Genomic DNA, 18,704 nt, shown 5'->3' with positions numbered 1-18,704 from the left:
CTGGTGAGGCTGCATTTGGAGTATAGAGGGTACAGGTTTCAGGTGAGGGGGAAAGATTTAAGAAGAACCTGAGGGGCAACTTCTTCATATAGAGAGTGGTAGGTATATGGGATGGGGCTGCCAGAGGAAGTGATTGAGGCAGGTACTATAGCAACATTTAAAAAAAAAAACATTTTTAGATAGGTATGTGGATGAGAGGTTTCGAGGGATATGGACCCAATGTGGGCAATTGGAACGAGCTAAGTGCCATCATGGTCAGCATAGACCAGTTTGGGCCGAAGAGCCTGTTTCCATGCTGTTACACTCACCACAGGAAGGGACTGTAACTGAGAGTCTGGCCTGCATTCCTGTTCTAATGTGTGTTTGTTTAACTAACAGGGAGTGGCTGTGATCAAGCCTGTGGCAAGGCTCAGGGTCCATCACTTGTACAAACTCAAAGCAGCGAGGAAACCAGCAGTGTGTGATTACTGAGCCAGTACTCCATTGCACCTTTCCTTCATTCTGTCCAGAAATAAGTGTATGCACAATTGGTAAATTAAGCAGCCTCTAACTCTGCTGTCCCTGTCCTGGGAATGTTTGATGGGGACAGTAAAGATGGAGCTTTACTCTGTATGTAAACTCATGTGTCTGTGTCCTAGGAATGTTTACTGGGTATAGTGTCGAGGTTCCTTTACTTTCATTTTAAGAGTCTGTAACTAACCTATGCTGTTCCTGTGCTGAGAGCGTGTGATGCAGACAATGTTGAGGGAACTTCAGTTTCAGTTTAAAAGAGGAGAGGGAGCTTTACTTTGTTTGCTTTTTAGGTTAAAGCAGTAGAGCGGGCTTTACTTTGTATTCAACCCTGTTCTGTACCACCCTGGGAATGTTAGATGGGGACAGTTTAGAAGGGTCTTTACTCTGGATCTAAACCCGCTTTGAGAAAGTTTGTTTGACAAGGACAGTGTCGAGGTAGCCCTACTTCCAGTTTAAGCAGAGTACAGGCAGCTTTACTTTGTATCTAACCCAGTGCTGTAACTGTCTAGGTAATGCTGATGGGGGCAGCGTAATGGCAGCTTTATTCTGGCTCCAAACCAACTCTGACAACTCAACTCATACAAATATGTTGATCAGGAGTAAGGATACACCATTCAGCCCCTCAGGTCTGCTCCACTGTGCATTAAAACCTTAGCTAACTCAAGATAGTACAATCCGGGCATCAGTAAATCAGACCGTATGGTTTCAGCAATAAACTCAACTGCTTTCCAAATATTCCAAACAGCATTAACATGCTCACCCCTCCTTTTAATAGTTAAATGACCACCACATTACTTCAGAAGCTGGAAGTTCTTGGTCACAGGCCAATTTCTGGTGGATAGGATGAAGAAATCAGAAATCATACGCTTGAATATTAATGTGGGAAAACAAGATAAATGAGTTTTCACACTGCAGCAATTTTCAAAATGTTTTCTGTCCCACAGTCCTGACTAAAACATTTTGAGGAGGAAATCATTCTGATCTTTGTACTGAACATCATTACTTTCTTTTCCAAAAATTAAATGATCTGCATTCTCTTTCTTGAAATGTTAAGTTTCCTTTGACATTCTTCTATTATTTGGAGGAGCTGGTGTTGGACTGGGGTGGACAAAGTTAACAATCACACACAACAACAGGTTTAATTGGAAGCAGTAGCTTTCAGAGTGCTGCTCCTTCATCAGGTAACTAGTGGGACAGGATCATAGGACACAGAATCTATAGCAAAAAGTGACATCTCCGCTCAGACAATCCATTAAAGCTGAGGTTAGACTCTGTCTGTATCCCAATCTTGAGTCAGACTGGTTCTATTTCCAAAGTAGGAATTTATAAAAATGTATCAGCAAATGCAAATTCACCCCATAGACTTGTGTGTTTGTATGTGTGCACACGCCTGGGAGGAAGGGAGTAAGTGTGTTTGCATGTGTTTGTGCATGCTTGGTAGAGCATGTGCATGAATTTGACAGTATACACCTTTTTTGAGGGGTGTGTGTGTGTGTGTGTCTGAGAAAGTGTGTGCATGTGTTCCCTGACTGGGAGGAAACACCTTGCCTGGTGATTTTTGTGCTGTCCATTCATCTGTTGTTGTAGTGTGTGCTTAGTCTCACCAAGGTACTGTGCCTCAGGACATCCTGCAGTGTATGAGACGGGCAACACTGGCTGAGTCACATGAGTCCTGCTGCATACATGGTGGGTGGTGTCCCCATGCATAATGGTGATATCTGTGTCGACACTGACACATCTTGAAGCGGCTGCCATGACAGGGTTGTGTGGTGGTGGTTGATGTTATCCTGAAGGCTGGGTAGTTTGCTGTGAACAGAGGTCTGGTGGTGGTTTTTAAAGATGAGAAGTGAAGGCGGAGGGAAGGTCTTGGCGAGGTGCTCATTCTCACTGAGGTGTTGCAGGCTGCGATGAACATGATATAGTTTCTCTCCTCCCGGGAAGTACTGGACAATGGTTGCAACCTATTGGTTGCATCTTGGGTCTATCTCCTGAGGAGGTCATTATGGTTTCTTACTGTGGCACGTCAGAACTGGTGAGCGATGAGTTGAGTATCATATCCTAGTTTTGAGGGTGCCCTTCAGCACCTTCAAGAGTCTTTAGTGTTCCTCCTCACATAAACACCTGCTCTGTAAGTATAGGGCATGGTTGTTTTAATATGTTTAGGGTGGAGAAGTGCAACACCAGTGAGGTTCTTCAGGTGACCATCCTCCAAGGTGGATTTTGGGGTAAGCAACAATGCAGAGTGGCTGAGCAGAGGCTGATAACCAAATTTAGTACCCATGAGGATGGCCTCAACTGACTTTGGGTTCATGTGACACTACAGGTGATCCCTCTCTCCCAGTCACGCAGACCCAGCCTGCACATACACTCAAGTTCCCTTCCTCATGCACGTGTGCGCACACACGTACACATCTATGGGGTGAATTTGCTTTTGCACATACATTCTATTTTCACTCAAAGCACACCACCTGCAAGCAGTCTATTCATATAGCATTTTATAAATTCTCACTTTGGAATTAGAACCAGTCTGAATCAAGATTGGGATACAGACAGACTCTAACCTCACACCTTTTAATGCATTGAGCTGAGATGTTACTTTTAAAATAAAACCTTGAGTTATTTTGAGAATGTGAATTAAAAGTAGTTCTGGGATTTACATATTAATGAACAGAAACATGCAACCCATTCTAAAAGATGAAAGACTTGACAGCCATCCAGGTTTGTTCAATATATACTTTCAGTTGCATGACACTGATCGTTTTATATATTCTGGGTCTTATGACCCTGTCCCAGTAGTTACCTGACTGAGCAGCACTGCTCCTTCATCAAGTTTGAGAGATCAAAAAAAAGCGAGTGAAGGTAAACTGAGGTAAGTAGCAAAATAATTATTAGAAACTAGGTAAGGAAACATTCTTTCTTACAGCACGTGCGCGTGCACACACACAAACACATACCACTGTTCCTGCCCAATCGCAGTGTATTAATGTAAAAGAGATCCAACTGGTCCAATAACACATTCCAGCATGCCCTGACTTCCCACCGCCCCGATTCCAGCGTGCCCCATAAGAACAAGTGTAAAACAAAGAATGGAAGTTGCTGGAAACCCAGTTCTGAAAAAGGGTCAATGTACTTTAAATGTTAATTTTGCTTTCTCTCCACAGATATTGCCAAGGCTGCTGGGTTTCTCCAGCAATTTTTGCTTTTTGTCACAAAGACTAACGATAGAGACCAATTCCCAGGAAGCTATACAAAGTCAGAAGTCTACAGCAACAGAAAAAAGCCTTTTGGCCCATCGATTCTGCATCAGTCAGAAACCTCATCACTGTTCTGATATTAATAATAACACTTTAAATATTCTAACACTCAATGACACCAGTTACTATGGCTATTGCGAGGGTTCTGATTTTGTAAATAAATGCTCTTCAAAGAAAACCTACAAAGTTCATGTTGGACTGCAATGAAGTTGCTTAGCATTATTCTGAAGGTACATCCTCCCACTGAACTCTTATGGTGCTGGAGAGACTCTGGAATTCATTCCAGCCTGTTGGCATGCAGACAGCAATATTCACTTCCTGTAGATGATGCTCATTGTTCTACCTTGTGGTGGCCATATAATTCAGCCTTCATCCAGACAGGAGAAACCTGGCTGAAAGAGTGATCGACATAGAAAATCTTAGAATCCCTACAGTGTGGAAACAACAGCCCTTCGGCCCAACAAGTCTACAATGACCCTCCGAAGAGTATCCCACCCAAACCTAATCCCCTTTTACTCCAGCTATACCTCTGATTAATGCACCTAACCTTCACATCCCTGAACACTTGGGGTAACTTAGCATGACCAATACACCTAACCTGCACACCTTTGGACTGTGGGAGGAAAGCGGACCACCCGGAGGAAACCGACACAGGGGAGAATGTGCAAACTCCACTCAGTCGCCAGAGGCTGGAATCAAACCCGGGTCCCTGGCGCTGTGAGGCAGCAGTACTAACCACTATGCCACCCAGAAACTCATATCATTGTCTCAGTTTATCCACCTCTCCCTCATGATTTATTTAGCTTTCTTTCTGCATTGTAAGATCTACTTTCCAACAACTCTCTGGGTCAGATTTCTCCTAAACCATTGGCAATGAAGAAAACCCTGTATAGGAAGCCCTTGGGAGGATTCAAGTTCCTTCCTGAACTTCACACATATAGGCAGGATGACTCTCTGGTGCAGTGCTGAGGGAGTGTCACACGGTTGGGAGAAAATTTCTTCCAGTCATGAAACGAAACCAAGCCCCTGCCTCTACTCCTAGGTGGAGATGAAGGATCCTATGTTATTTTGGTGTCCAGGTCAATATACATCCTTCAACCACCTTCACAAAACAAATGGCCTGATCATTTTTCACATCACTGTTTCTGGGAACTAGTTATGTACAAATTGATTCATTCTCTGCGTTACAATAATTCAAAAAATAATTTATTTAGAACGTTAAAATGCTGTACAAATGAGAGTTTCTTCTATGGTCTCTTTACACAAAGTCTTTCGTGTATACACTCCTTTTTGCAAGGTTTGTAGCTCAGGTTGAGGTATAGGGTGTAGGTTTGATATCCAGACGTTTCATTACCTGGCTCGGTAACATCAGTGGTGACCTCCAAGTGAAGCGAAGCTGTTGTCTCCTACTTTCTATTTATATCTTTCTCCTGGATGAGGTTCCTGGGGTTTGTGGTGATGTCATTTCCTGTTCGTTTTGAGGGGTTGATTAGGTGGCATCTAGATCTGTGTTTGTTTATGGTATCAAAACAAAAATCAGGGTCCGCTACGTAGATGACACCTTTGTCATCACAAAACGAAACAAGATAGAAGAGACATTTAACATCGTCAACAACACCCTCACGAGATCCAAGATGGCAGCGACTCAGCAAGTCTGAGTCTATAGTGCTCCTCCCAAGACCGAGGCAAATTGGGCCACCCTCCCCCACCACACTCTCCAAATCAACTAAAAATAGTTTTTATTTAATGTAATTAGTGGTTTAGTACTAAATTTATACAGTTCAGTCTCCTGTAAAAATGACTAGGGGGAAAAGAGCCTGCAGCTCTCAGCAGGCAGGAGCCTCTCCCCAGCTGCAGCAGACGCATCTGCAGCCACCCCGGGGGACTTACCTAGTGTTTCCACGAGGCTCCCCAATCTCCAAACTCGACGCGAAGATCGATGCTTTCATAGAGTCCTGAAGTCTGTGGAATTCACTCTCAGCCGCGCTACAAAAGCACGGCTGAGACATTGAATGCAGAGTCGGAGGGGTGGAGCTAAAGACCGCGACCTGCGAGGCCATTGCAGAATCGGCCGTGGAGCGGGTCCGGGCTCTCGAGCAGCAAGTCCGGACCTTAGAGAACCACATTGACGACCTCGAGAATCGAGGAAGAAGGAGGCCAGCTTATAAGGTTCTTTGAACAGTGGCTTCCGCAGTTATTGAATCTGGAGGCCGGATCAGGCCAGGTAAGGGTGGAATGGGCCTACCGGGTCGCAATACGCGGGTCCGGCTCGAACCAGCACCCCCGCCCGGTCCTGTTCCGGCTGCAGAGCTATAAGGTGATGCTTTTGGAAGCCTGCAGAAATCTTGGGAAAGATCCACAAGCCATGACTCAAAGGATCCAAGATTAGGTTATTTCAGGACTTTTCCCCAGCTTTGGTTCGAAAGAGGAAGGCATTTGATGAAGCAAAGAAGCGTTTAAGGGATTTAAACATTCAATACTCCTTGTGCTACCCAGCTATACTACGCTTTAGCCATGAAGGGTCCGTGTTTAACTTCGGATCACCGGAGAAGGCCAAGGAGCTTTTTTGGACTCTTTTAGACAAACTATAAGAGTTAATTGATGTTGTTTTGCCCTACCCCCACCCCGGTCTATCCCTTTTTTTTTCCTTCCATTATCTTACTGTTTAACATTATCTCCAGGGGGTGGGAAGACTGGCTTATTTATTTATCCTTTACTTAGCAATTTCCTTTTCTTTTTTTTAATATATATATATATATATGGCCAGGGGGTCTAGTTAATGTAGATCGGGGGGGGGGGGGGAGGGAAAGAGAGAGAGAGAAAAAGAAAGGTGGCTACCTTATTTTATCTTTGTCCTTGGGAGCAGGGTTATTTTCCCCTGTTATTTTGTACTAATATTATTATTTGCTGAGACTGTAATTTTTATAGTCATATGTTCATATATGGTATTAACATTCCCAAATATATCCAGGTGTTGGTATGGGAGGCATAGGGTACTCACTGTTAGTTGTAGTTCAGTAGTATACTTGAATTTTCTTTATCCTATCGTGGGGTGCCTGGGTCAAGGGTGGGGCACTGGTTGGGAGACGTTATGATGGGTTTTTTGGAAAGGAAGTGATGCCCCCTGGGAATAAGGGGGAAGATCTCCATTTAAATATGTTTTATACTTTTTTTTTTACAATTTAGAAATGGTTTTTTCTATTATATTGATCTGAATGTACTAAAGAGTTTTTATTTTTGTGAATTTTATATGCTCTATTCTCAGGATGTTTTGGATAAATACGGGTTTTGTTGTGATCTGATGTTAACACATTCCGAGCATGTATATCACTGCTCAATTTGTGTTATCCGTTGGAATTTTTTTTTCTCTTGAATAATGTAAGAATTTAATGATACACTCTGGTTAGTTGTAAGTTAGATGAGTAGTTAGTTGAGTTTTGTCTTTTTTCTTTTCCTCTTGGTATTTCTGTTTTCTTGTCTGATAGATTTTGGTTATCATTTATTTAAGATTTAACTGTATATCAATGTTTCTACTTGGGTCTTTTTTAATTTCTTTTGTAAACTTGTGGAAAAAAAAATAAAAAACAACACCCTCACAGGCAAAGTTCACCAAGGAGGAAGAAACCGACAACAGTCGAAAGAAAGGACAACTGAGAACTACAAATCTGCGTACACTGACCACGTACTTAACTACACCATCCCAACACCACACAAACAAAGCTGTATCAGAACACTATTCCAATGAGCCACCACACACTGCAGCACAGACGAACTTCAGAAAACAGAGGAGAACCACCTATACAACGTATTCAAGAAGAACGGATACTCAAAAAATACAGTGCGCAGATTCTTCAAGAACAAAGCACAAGCAGACCAAACACAGCCAGAAACCCTAACCACCTTACCATGCATCAAAGAAGTTTCAGAAATGACAGCCAAACTATTAAGACCCCGCAGAATCCTAGTAGCACACAAACCCACCAACACTCTCAAACAAAAACTAACAAATTTAAAAGACCCAGTAGAACCCATGGACAAAACCAATGTCATCTACAAAATTCCATGCAAGGACTGCCACAAACACTCCGCAGGACAAACAGGAAGAAAGTTAGTCACCAGGATACACGAACACCAGCTAGCCACAAAAAGACACGACGCTCTCACCCTCGTAGCCCTACACATGGATGAAAAAAACCACCATTTCGACTGGGACAACACATCTATCCTGGGACAGGCTAAGCAAAGACATGCCAGAGAATTCCTAGAGGCCTGGCACTCCAACCACAACGCCATAAACAAACACATAGATCTAGATGCCATCTATCAACCCCTCAGAAAACGTACAGGAAATGACATCACCACAAACCCCAGGAACCCCATCCAGGAGAAAGATATAAATAGAAAGCAGGAGACAACAGCTTCGCTTCACTTGGAGGTCGCCACTGATGATGTTACCGAGCCAGGTAATGAAACGTCTGGATATCAAACCTACAGCTCAGCAAGCAAACCTACACCCTATACAATCCTTTCCTGAAGCTGTAGGTCAACAGTATGGAAGCTTCTGATAATTATTAAAGCTCTGAAACGGCAGTAAATGAAGCAGACTATAGCCAGCAGCCATTTCTACCTATGAGAATTCAGTCTCAGCGTCCTTGCAAAAGCTCTGTGTTCTCACATACCTGACAAGAACAGCTTTTCAAATATCATTAAACCTTGTGAACATTGAGCCTGGTTATGAGCTCTCGTGGTCAATCTAGGAGCGATAGGTCCTTGCACACCCTCTCCACTCCCTCCACCAAGACAGTCTGAGTGGGTTCAGGGGCTGACACTGCCACCTGGAAAACTGGACTTTATCTCAGCTCAGCAAGACCCGGGCAGACCAGGAGCTTGGATGGACCGGGAGTCCAGACTGGACAGAGGAGCTGCAGCACAGACGGAAAAGGACACACTGTACACTTCTCACTGTACTCCTGTATCCCGGAAGTTGAGTAGGTGTGATAATAAACCCCAATTCTGAAGGTTTAAATTCTCTCACTCTGGTTGTTGTGAGATTGCCAGAAGAAAGGGGAGTTTTGAAATGGCCTGATATGTAGTCTGAGGTCATGCTATAAATTCAACCCGGATAATGAGGAAAAAATAAAGGCAGGTGCCCAGGATCAGTAACTAAGGAACGGGGAGGGGGGCTGATGGGATATCTGTGAAGCCCCACACAGTTCATCTGCCAACTAACATACACAGGTATCACATCATAAACTAAGGGGAAAAATACAACTGAAACAGGAAATGCTTTTTGAGGATGTAGCTCAGGGTGAGTTGGAGTCTGTGCAGGTGAAGGGGATGAGCAACACCTTGTTTCCCCAAGTCCTGAGGCTGAGCAGTGAGAAGGGTGCACTAACTACTCATCCACAAAGCACTCCTACTCCACATCACTATCACTCTCTTTCTCTTCTCCTTCCACAAGGTCAGCAAAGAAGTCACTTCCGGACCCAAAGGCCTTCCTGCTCAGGGATTCCAGCTTGCCACGTTTCTTCCTTTTCCTGTAGTCATCAACAACAACTTTATGCAGGTCAGAAATATCCCAAAATTTCACTTTCTGGTCATGGGCACAGCTGGCCAAGAATCGGCCCTCGTGGGATATGGCAATCTGTTCAATGGGCTCTCCCACGTGCTGCCCCACACTCCCAATCACTCGGTTCGGAAAAATATTCACAGCCCTGGAAAAGATGGAGAGACAGTGACTGCATCTCTGCCACACAGTTTCAGGATCTCTCTCTCTCTCTCCTCCCCTCTCACATAGTGATGGGGGTCTCTCTCTCTCTCCCTCACACACAGTGATGGGGGTCTCTCTCTCTCTCACTCTCACACACAGTGATGGGGTCTCTCTCTCTCTCTCCCCCCTCTCACACAGTGATGGGGGTCTCTCTCTCTCACACGCAGTGATGGGGTCTCTCTCTCTCATGCACACGCAGTGACGGGGTCTCTCTCTCTCTCCTCTCCCCTCTCACACAGTGACAGCATCTGTCTCTCTCTCTCTCTCTCTCTCTCCCCCTCACACACAGTGACGGGGTCTCTCTCTCTCTCTCTCCCTCACACAGTGACGGGGTCTCTCTCTCTCTCCCTCACACAGGGATGGGATCTCTCTCTCTCTCTCTCACGCACACGCAGTGACGGGGTCTCTCTCTCTCTCCTCTCCCCTCTCACACAGTGACAGCATCTGTCTCTCTCTCTCTCTCTCCCCCTCACACACAGTGACGGGGTCTCTCTCTCTCTCTCTCTCCCTCACACAGTGACGGGGTCTCTCTCTCTCTCCCTCACACAGGGATGGGGTCTCTCTCTCTCTCCCTCACACGCAGTGATGGGGGTCTCTCTCTCTCTCTCTCCCCCTCTCACACAGTGATGGGGGTCTCTCTCTCTCTCTCTCTCCCCCTCTCACACAGTGATGGGGGTCTCTCTCTCTCTCCCTCACACGCAGTGATGGGGTCTCTCTCTCTCTCTCCCTCACACGCAGTGATGGGGTCTCTCTCTCTCTCTCCCTCACACGCAGTGATGGGCTCTCTCTCTCTCTCCCTCACACGCAGTGATGGGGTCTCTCTCTCTCCCCCTCTCACACAGTGATGGGGGTCTCTCTCTCTCTCTCTCCCCCTCTCACACAGTGATGGGGGTCTCTCTCTCTCTCCCTCACACGCAGTGATGGGGTCTCTCTCTCTCTCTCCCTCACACGCAGTGACGGGGTCTCTCTCTCTCTCTCCCTCACACGCAGTGATGGGGTCTCTCTCTCTCTCTCCCTCACACGCAGTGATGGGGTCTCTCTCTCTCTCTCCCTCACACGCAGTGATGGGGTCTCTCTCTCTCTCTCTCCCCCTCTCACACAGTGATGGGGGTCTCTCTCTCTCTCTCTCACACGCAGTGATGGGGTCTCTCTCTCTCTCTCCCTCACACGCAGTGATGGGGGTCTCTCTCTCTCTCCCTCACACGCAGTGATGGGGGTCTCTCTCTCTCTCCCTCACACGCAGTGATGGGGTCTCTCTCTCTCTCTCTCCCCCTCTCACACAGTGATGGGGGTCTCTCTCTCTCTCTCTCACACGCAGTGATGGGGTCTCTCTCTCTCTCTCCCTCACACGCAGTGATGGGGGTCTCTCTCTCTCTCCCTCACACGCAGTGATGGGGGTCTCTCTCTCTCTCCCTCACACGCAGTGATGGGGTCTCTCTCTCTCTCTCTCCTCCCCTCTCACACAGTGACAGCATCTGTCTCTCTCTCTCTCCCCCTCTCACACTGATGGGGGTCTCTCTCTCCCTCACACGCAGTGACGGGGTCTCTCTCTCTCATGCACACGCAGTGACGGGGTCTCTCTCTCTCATGCACACGCAGTGACGGGGTCTCTCTCTCTCATGCACACGCAGTGATGGGATCTCTCTCTCTCTCCCTCACACGCAGTGACGGGGTCTCTCTCTCTCATGCACACGCAGTGACGGGGTCTCTCTCTCTCATGCACACGCAGTGATGGGGTCTCTCTCTCTCTCCCTCACACGCAGTGACGGGGTCTCTCTCTCTCTCCCTCACACGCAGTGACGGGGTCTCTCTCTCTCTCCCTCACACGCAGTGACGGGGTCTCTCTCTCTCTCCCTCACACGCAGTGACGGGGTCTCTCTCTCTCTCCCTCACACGCAGTGACGGGGTCTCTCTCTCTCTCCCTCACACGCAGTGACGGGGTCTCTCTCTCTCTCACGCACACGCAGTGACGGGGTCTCTCTCTCTCTCACGCACACGCAGTGACGGGGTCTCTCTCTCTCTCACGCACACGCAGTGACGGGGTCTCTCTCACGCACACGCAGTGACGGGGTCTCTCTCTCTCTCCCTCTCACACACACAGTGACAGGGTCTCTCTCTCACACACACACACACACACACACACACAGTGACAGGGTCTCTCTCTCACACACACACACACACACAGTGACAGGGTCTCTCTCTCCCTCTCACACACACAGTGACAGGGTCTCTCTCTCACACACACACACACACACACACACACAGTGACAGGGTCTCTCTCTCCCTCTCACACACACACATTGACAGGGTCTCTCTCTCTCTCACTCATACTCCCACAGTTACAGGGTCTCTCTCTCTCTCTCCCCCTCCGCACCCACCACCCCCACACACACACACACACACACACACACACAGCTGGGGTCTCTCTCTCTCTCTTCCCCCTCACACACAGTAATAGGGTCCCCACCCACCTCACACAGTGATGGCATCTCTCTCTCACCACACTCTCAGTAACGGGGTGTTTCTCTCTCTCTCTCTCATACACATACACAGTGACAGCGTCCCCCACTCTCTCACACACACAATGAGGTCTCAGTCTCTCTCTCTCTCTCTCTCACACACACACACATACACACACACACACACACACACACAGAGTAACGGGGTCTCTCCCTCTCCAAATCCCTATGTGCCTCACAGACAGTGATTGGTCTCTCTCTCTCTCAGCCGTGCACGCACACAGTGACAGGTTGTCTGCATTTCTCTCTTGCACAGGATCACATACCCTCACAGCTTTACAAGGACCCTCTCTTGCACATACACAGTCTCAGGGTCTCTCTTGCACAGTTTATGGGAAGTGGGGGTGGGGGTGGGGGTGGGGGTGGGGTGTGTGCGTGCGCGCGCGCACATGTGGGGATGGGGTGGGGTGGTAAGTGTCAGGTGGGTGGGGATGCAGTGCAGGAAGGGGCCTGGGAGCAAAGGGGTGGTGGGAGGCAGATGGGATCTCAACGTGTGCCGTGATTGAACAGTTTCCAAGCTGTGTGCTCTCACCTGATGACTCCATCCATTGAGGCTGTGCACAGAATAGTATCACTGACGGGAACAATACAGTCAATGGATTCTCCTGGCACCAGGAATCGATCACTGGTGGCTCCAAACCCATCCCAGTTGAAGAGGTAGATCATTCCCGCAGTCGAACTGCAGACCACCTTACTGCCTCGCTGATCACAAACAGAAAGACGGTCAGCGGTGAGGGAGGATGAGATGAACAGGGTGCTGGCAGGGAGCTGCTCCGTGACCATAATAGACAGCTCATGAACTTTTCACCAAAGTCAAATAAAGATGTCTCAGACCATGAGGAACTCACTGATGATCTTTACAATATCAGTTCAGCTTGCGATCCTGGCCCATGCAGTTAGCCCAGAGCCTCTCTACCACACACACAGACATAGTGACAGGGTATCTCTGTCTCTGCTCCCTTATACAGCTGCTTGACTAGCAACTCAAAGGTTAGGAGATGAAATTCCAAACTGCCAAAAGGTATTTCATAACTTTTTCAAATATGCTAAATAAAATGCAAAAAAAAAATTGTACCTGTTGGAAACCTGAAGCAAACACAGAATGCTTGAGAAACTCAGCAGGTCTGGCTGCATCTATGAAGTAGAAATAGAATGTCATGGTAGCGTGCCTTTAAGAGAGATGTGTTCTCTGCTGCAGAGGGGGTGATGGAACGTCTGCTTCCGACAGGCAATTGGGAAACAGCTTTTGAGTTCTCCCTTGGTGGGTTTTTCAATTTAGACTAAAGATCATGTGTGGGTGGCCTCTGGGCTCACCCAGACCCAGGGTAATTTTTAGTTTTGCCTTCAGTTGGAAGAAGATTTCTGTTGGCTGCTGAGCTAAAAGCTTGGATTTCCAACCACTGAAGTGGAGTCTGAGATAGCAGGACTTTCTTGTCAAAATTAAAAGGGCTATATTGTTTGTTTCTTCTTGACCAGAGAGAGACTGAATCATAGCTGTTTTATTGAACTTCATTTTTACAAAAGGGTGTGTTTATGGGATGCTTCCTCTCTTGGAACAGTTAGGGTTTAGTGGAACAGTAAGATATTATCTTGTTGAGTTCTGCCTTTCTAAAAATATTTTTACTGTGTTGTATTTGATTAACGTGTGTTTGATTAGTGTGTTTGATTAACGCCTTGCGGTGGACTAATCAAACCACATGTGGAACAATGCCTTTAAATAAATATAAAAGTTAAGGTCAAGGCTATTTCCTTAAAATACTTTTTGGTGGGGGGGGTGAGGGGGTGAATATGTCTGATCTGATCTGTAACAAGAATTAATGTTTTGAGTCCAAGAATTACCGGCATATATTGGACATTAACTGTTTCTAACTCCACAAATCTGCCGGACCTGAACTTCTCCAGCACTTTTTCCGTGTTTACTGAGTAAATATGTTGATCTGTTGGACAGGTACCAGGAAAATGAGTATGATCAACATGATATAAACCCCAGTGGTCACTGATGTTCTCCTGTCCCTGGTGTGGGTGACTCCAGTCCCCGTAGGTTGGGCACCGTAGCGGCACAAGATGGAGCTGAGCCCAATCAGAGTGTGCTGATCCTGTTGGCCATTACTTGGAGAGGGAGAGGTGCTCTCTTCCTTCCTAGTTGAGATCGCAAACTCCTCACATTGAATAAATTTCAGTTTTAAAAGGATTTACCTTCATTATAGCCAACGATGTAAGGTCACCATCCTGAAATTCCGACTGCAGGTCAAAACGGCGCCTCTTGATGTTAAAAACACACATCGTACCATCACCGCTGCAAAGACAGACAGACGGAACAATGTTTCAAACAGAGGAATAGGAGAGCAGTCAGGGAGGAAAACAAGAGGGAGAGAGAGAGATGAACATGTAAACTACAAACAGTGCACAGCTTACCATCCTGTCGGGTTTGCATAGTGGTTGGGAAGGACAGAGCAATCAGTCAACCCGAACAACAGCTCAGAAATCTAGAAACTTCCTCCCTCAACTCGGCCTAATGAGACCTTGAAGAAGAGCTAAACGTACCACTGCACACTGGCTCAGTGGGTAGCACTGCTGCCTTTCAGCACCAGGGACCTGGGTTCGATTCCAGCCTCAGGCGACTGTCTGTGTGGAGTTTGCACATTGGCCCCATGTCTGCGTGGGTTCCTCCCACTGTCCAAAGATGTGCAGCTTAGGTGTACTGGCCATGCTAAATTGCCCCATAGTGTTCAGGGATGTGTAGGCTAGGTACATTAGTTAGGAGTAAATATAGGGTATGGGAATGGGTGTGGGTGGGATACTCTTGGGAGAGTCTGTGTGGACTTGTTTCCACACCGTAGGGATTCTGTGATTTACGAGAAGAATTACAATAGAATACAGCACAGGAACAGGAAGCCTGCACCAATTCCTAATCCTAATACAGACCCACCACTTATCCCCGATGGGGGGCAGTTTCTATCCCTCTGTTCCACTCTCTCCATGTGTCTGTCAAGGTACGTCTTACTGATGTAACTGCTTCCACCACCTCCACTGGCCTTTATAAGAAACATTCTCCCTGCACTTCTCTCCTCTCACTGTGACCCTTTGCCCTCTCGGAGTTGATATTTCACCCCTGGGAAAATGCCTCTGATTATCCATCCTATCACATCATTTTGTAGACCTGTGTCAGGTCACCCGCCAGCCTCCAGCTGCTCCCGAGTTTATTTGCAGCACAGTCTCTGGCTGAGCCTTCCTTTCGAGAATGCAAGTGGATTTGAGCAATGATGACCAGCCTGATGTTAAATAAACTGTTTCCTCCTTCCCCTTGTTCACTGCAGCGCCCTCACTCAGCAGGCTATTGCAGCTACCACATATGCAAAGCAAGATCCCACAAATACAATGGAACTGGAGGACTTGTATTTATTTCCTAGGTTTCGTGTGAAACCAAATAATAACACCAATGAGAGAATTATGGGTAGAATGGGCAATGTTAATAGTGACTGCTGGTGGTTGTATAGCTGCTTGCTGGAAAAAAAACATCCCAAGGAAGGTTTATCAGACAAAAAATGACATTGAGCCATGAGATGTTAGGGTAGGTTTTAAGGAAAGCAAAGGGGTTTATGAAGGTAATTCCAGAAAAGCTCAAACGGTTGAGTGACTAGTGGAGTGCCTCAGGGGTCGGTGCTGGGCCCATTACTGTTCGTTATCTATATCAATGATTTGGATGAGAATGTACAAGGTTTCCTTAGTAAGTTTGCAGATGACACTAAAATAGGTGGTATCGTGGACAGTGAGGAAGGTTATCAGAAATTGCAGCAGGACCTTGATCACCTGGGGAAGTGGGCCGAGAAATGGCAACTGGAGTTTAATATAGATGAGGTCTTGCATCTTGAAAAGTCAAGACAACCTAAGGGTTTCATGCTGAATGGTAGGTCCTTAAGGACTGTAATGGAACAGAGGAACCTTGGAGTTCAGGTTCACCGTTCTCTGAAAGAGGAATCACAGGTAGACAGGGCAGTGAAGAAGGTATTTGACACATTGGCCTTCATTGGTCAGGGCATTAAGTTGGGAAGTTATGTTGCAGTTATAAAGGATGTTGGTGAGGCCACATTGGGAGTATTGTGTTCAGTTTTGGTCACTTTGCTATAGGAAGGATGTTATTAAACTGGAAAGAGTGTAGATGATATTTACAAGGATGTTGCCTGGACTCAACGGTCTGAGTTATAGGGAGAGGTTGGACAAGCTGGGACTTCTTTCCTTAGCGTGTAGGAGACTGAGGGGGGAGTCTTTTAGAAGTGTATAAGATCATAAAAGGTAATGGTTAGGGTGAACATACTCAGTCTTTTTCCCAGGCTTGGGGAATCGAGGACTAGGGGCATCAGCTTAAGTTTAGTGGGGAAAGAATAAAAGGGAACCTGGGGGGCTACTTTTTTTACACAGAGGGTGGTACACATATGGAATGAGCTGCCAGTGGAAGTGGTTGAAACGGGTACATTAACAACATTTAAAAGGCATTTGGACAAATTCATGGATAGGAAAGGATTAGAAGGATATGGGCCAAGTGCAGGGAAATGGGATTGGCGTGGATGGACATTTTGGTCGGCATGGACCAGTTTTGGGCCAAAGAGCCTGTCTCACTGCTGTAGGTTTCCGTGACTCTATCTATAATGGGCACCAGAAACAGAAGAGTACAGAGTTTGATGTTTATTGTGGATAACGAGTTAGAGTCAGAGTGATACAGCATGGAGTCACTTCTTAAGAATGAGACTGCAGAGTACTTAGAAGTGCGTGCCAAACATAATCCCAAACTAAACTAGTCTTAATTGTCTGCTAAAGGCCCTCCAAACCTTTCCTATCAATGTACTTTTCCAAATATCTTTCAAATATTGTAATTGTACCCACATTCACCAGTTCCTCAAGATGTTCATTCCACACATACGCACCACCCTTTGTGTAAAAGAAATTGCCCCTTAAATCTCCCTCCTCTCACCTTAAAAATGTCTCCTAGTCTTGAAATCCCTCCTAAGAAAAAGACACCTACCATTAACTCTGTCTATACCCTTCATTATTTTATAAATTCCTATAAGGTCACCTCTCAATTTCCTATGCTCCAGTCTTAGCCTATCCAGATTTTCTTTCTAACTCCAACCTGCAATATCCTGGTAAATCTCTTCCGAACCCTCTCCAGTTTAGGAATATCCACCCTATAACTGGGCGACCACAACTGGACACAATATTCCAGAAGAGGCCTCACCAATGTCCTTTACAACCTCAACATGACTTCCCAACTCCTAGGCTCAAAGGACTGACCAATGGAGTGCGCCAAACGCCTTTTTAACCATCCTGTCTATATGTGACACACACTTCAAAGAATTTTGTACCTGCACCCCTAGACCCACCTGTCCCTCAGCACTACCCGTCCCTCCACCTACCTTTGTGATATCTGCAACACTGTCCTCAGTTCCTTTGTTCAGATTGTTAATGCATAATGTGAATAGCTGTGTTGCCAACACAGACCCCTGTGGAACCTCGTGCTACTGGCTGCCATCCTATAAAAGAGCACTTTATACGGATTCTCCGCTTTTTGGCAGTCAGCCAATCCTCTACCTCGTCATGAACACCATGCTCTTATCTTATTTAGCAGCCTCCTGTGCAAAGGCCTACTGGAAATCCAAATAGATCATTGACTCTCTTTTGTCTTGATTGTTACTTCTGCAAAGAAATCCACACATTTGTCAGACATGACCACTCCTTAACGAAGCCATGGTGACCCTGCCCTATTTTACCATGCACTTCTAAGTACTCTGCAGTCTCATTCTTAAGAAGGCACTCTAAAATCTTACCAACAACTGACGTTAGGCTCTCTTACCTATAGTTTTCTGCCTCTGCCTCTCTCCTTTCTTAAACAGAGGTACTGCGTTAGCCATTTTCCAGCCATCTGAAATCCTCCCTGGCTCCAGTGATTCTGAAATATCAGCAATGCCTCTACAATCTCCTCAGCTATCTCATGAACTCTGGGGTGTAGTCAATCCCGTCTTGGTAATTTATCCACCCTCAGACATTTCAGCTTCCCCAGCACCTTCTCCTTAGTGATGACCAGTGCTCTCACTTTTGTCCCATGTCTCTCTTGAACTTCTGGTATGCTGCTGGTGTCTTCTATTGAAAACCGATGCAAATCTTATTCAGTTCCTCTGCCACTTCCTTGTTCCCTGTTACGACTTCTTCAGCCTCGTCTTCCAGCTGCCCAATGTCCACTCTTGCCTCTCTCTAACCTTTTACATGTCTTGAAAAAAACCTTTTATATTATTCTCATATTTCATCTTATCTCTTCTTTTTGCTTTGTTAGTTACCCTCTGCTGGTTTCTAATGGCTTCCCCATCTTCACCACATTGTATGCTTTTCTTTTGCTTTTGTGTTCTCCCTGTCTTTCCTTGTCAGCCATTGTTGCCTCATCTTCCCTCGAGTATATTTCTTCTTCCTTGGGATGAATTTCTGCAGTGCCTCCTGAATAACCCCAGAAACTCCTGCTTCACTCTCTTTCTTGCTGGGCTCCCCATTCCAATCAACTCTGGCCAGCTCCTCCATCATGTCCTTGTAGTTACATTTACTCAGTTGTAATACTGTTGCATCTGATTCCATCTTCTCCCTCTCAAATTACAGGGTGAACTT

The 18,704-nt window shown here is 46.2% G+C and overlaps 1 protein-coding gene across 1 annotated transcript in view; it reads right to left on the bottom strand.

Annotated features, from left to right (window-relative positions):
• Nucleotides 1-4,951: 4,951 nt before the first annotated feature.
• The window catches only part of wdr55 (WD repeat domain 55), a 69,831-nt gene continuing 56,078 nt past the window's right edge, over nucleotides 4,952-18,704 (bottom strand). Inside the window, exons 7-9 of the mRNA XM_043720846.2 lie at nucleotides 14,253-14,352; nucleotides 12,589-12,758; nucleotides 4,952-9,481 (exon numbers count right to left, since the gene is read on the bottom strand). Coding sequence (XP_043576781.1) covers nucleotides 9,184-9,481; nucleotides 12,589-12,758; nucleotides 14,253-14,352 — 568 coding nt within the window. The 3' untranslated portion in view covers nucleotides 4,952-9,183. The remainder of the gene's footprint in view (nucleotides 9,482-12,588; nucleotides 12,759-14,252; nucleotides 14,353-18,704) is intronic.

Source organism: Chiloscyllium plagiosum, unplaced genomic scaffold (genome assembly GCF_037043375.1).
Source record: "Chiloscyllium plagiosum isolate Xiang-an unplaced genomic scaffold, Cpla_swu_hap1 HiC_scaffold_28, whole genome shotgun sequence".
NCBI classification, from domain to species: domain Eukaryota; kingdom Metazoa; phylum Chordata; class Chondrichthyes; order Orectolobiformes; family Hemiscylliidae; genus Chiloscyllium; species Chiloscyllium plagiosum.
This window is presented reverse-complemented; position numbering and strand designations above follow the sequence as displayed.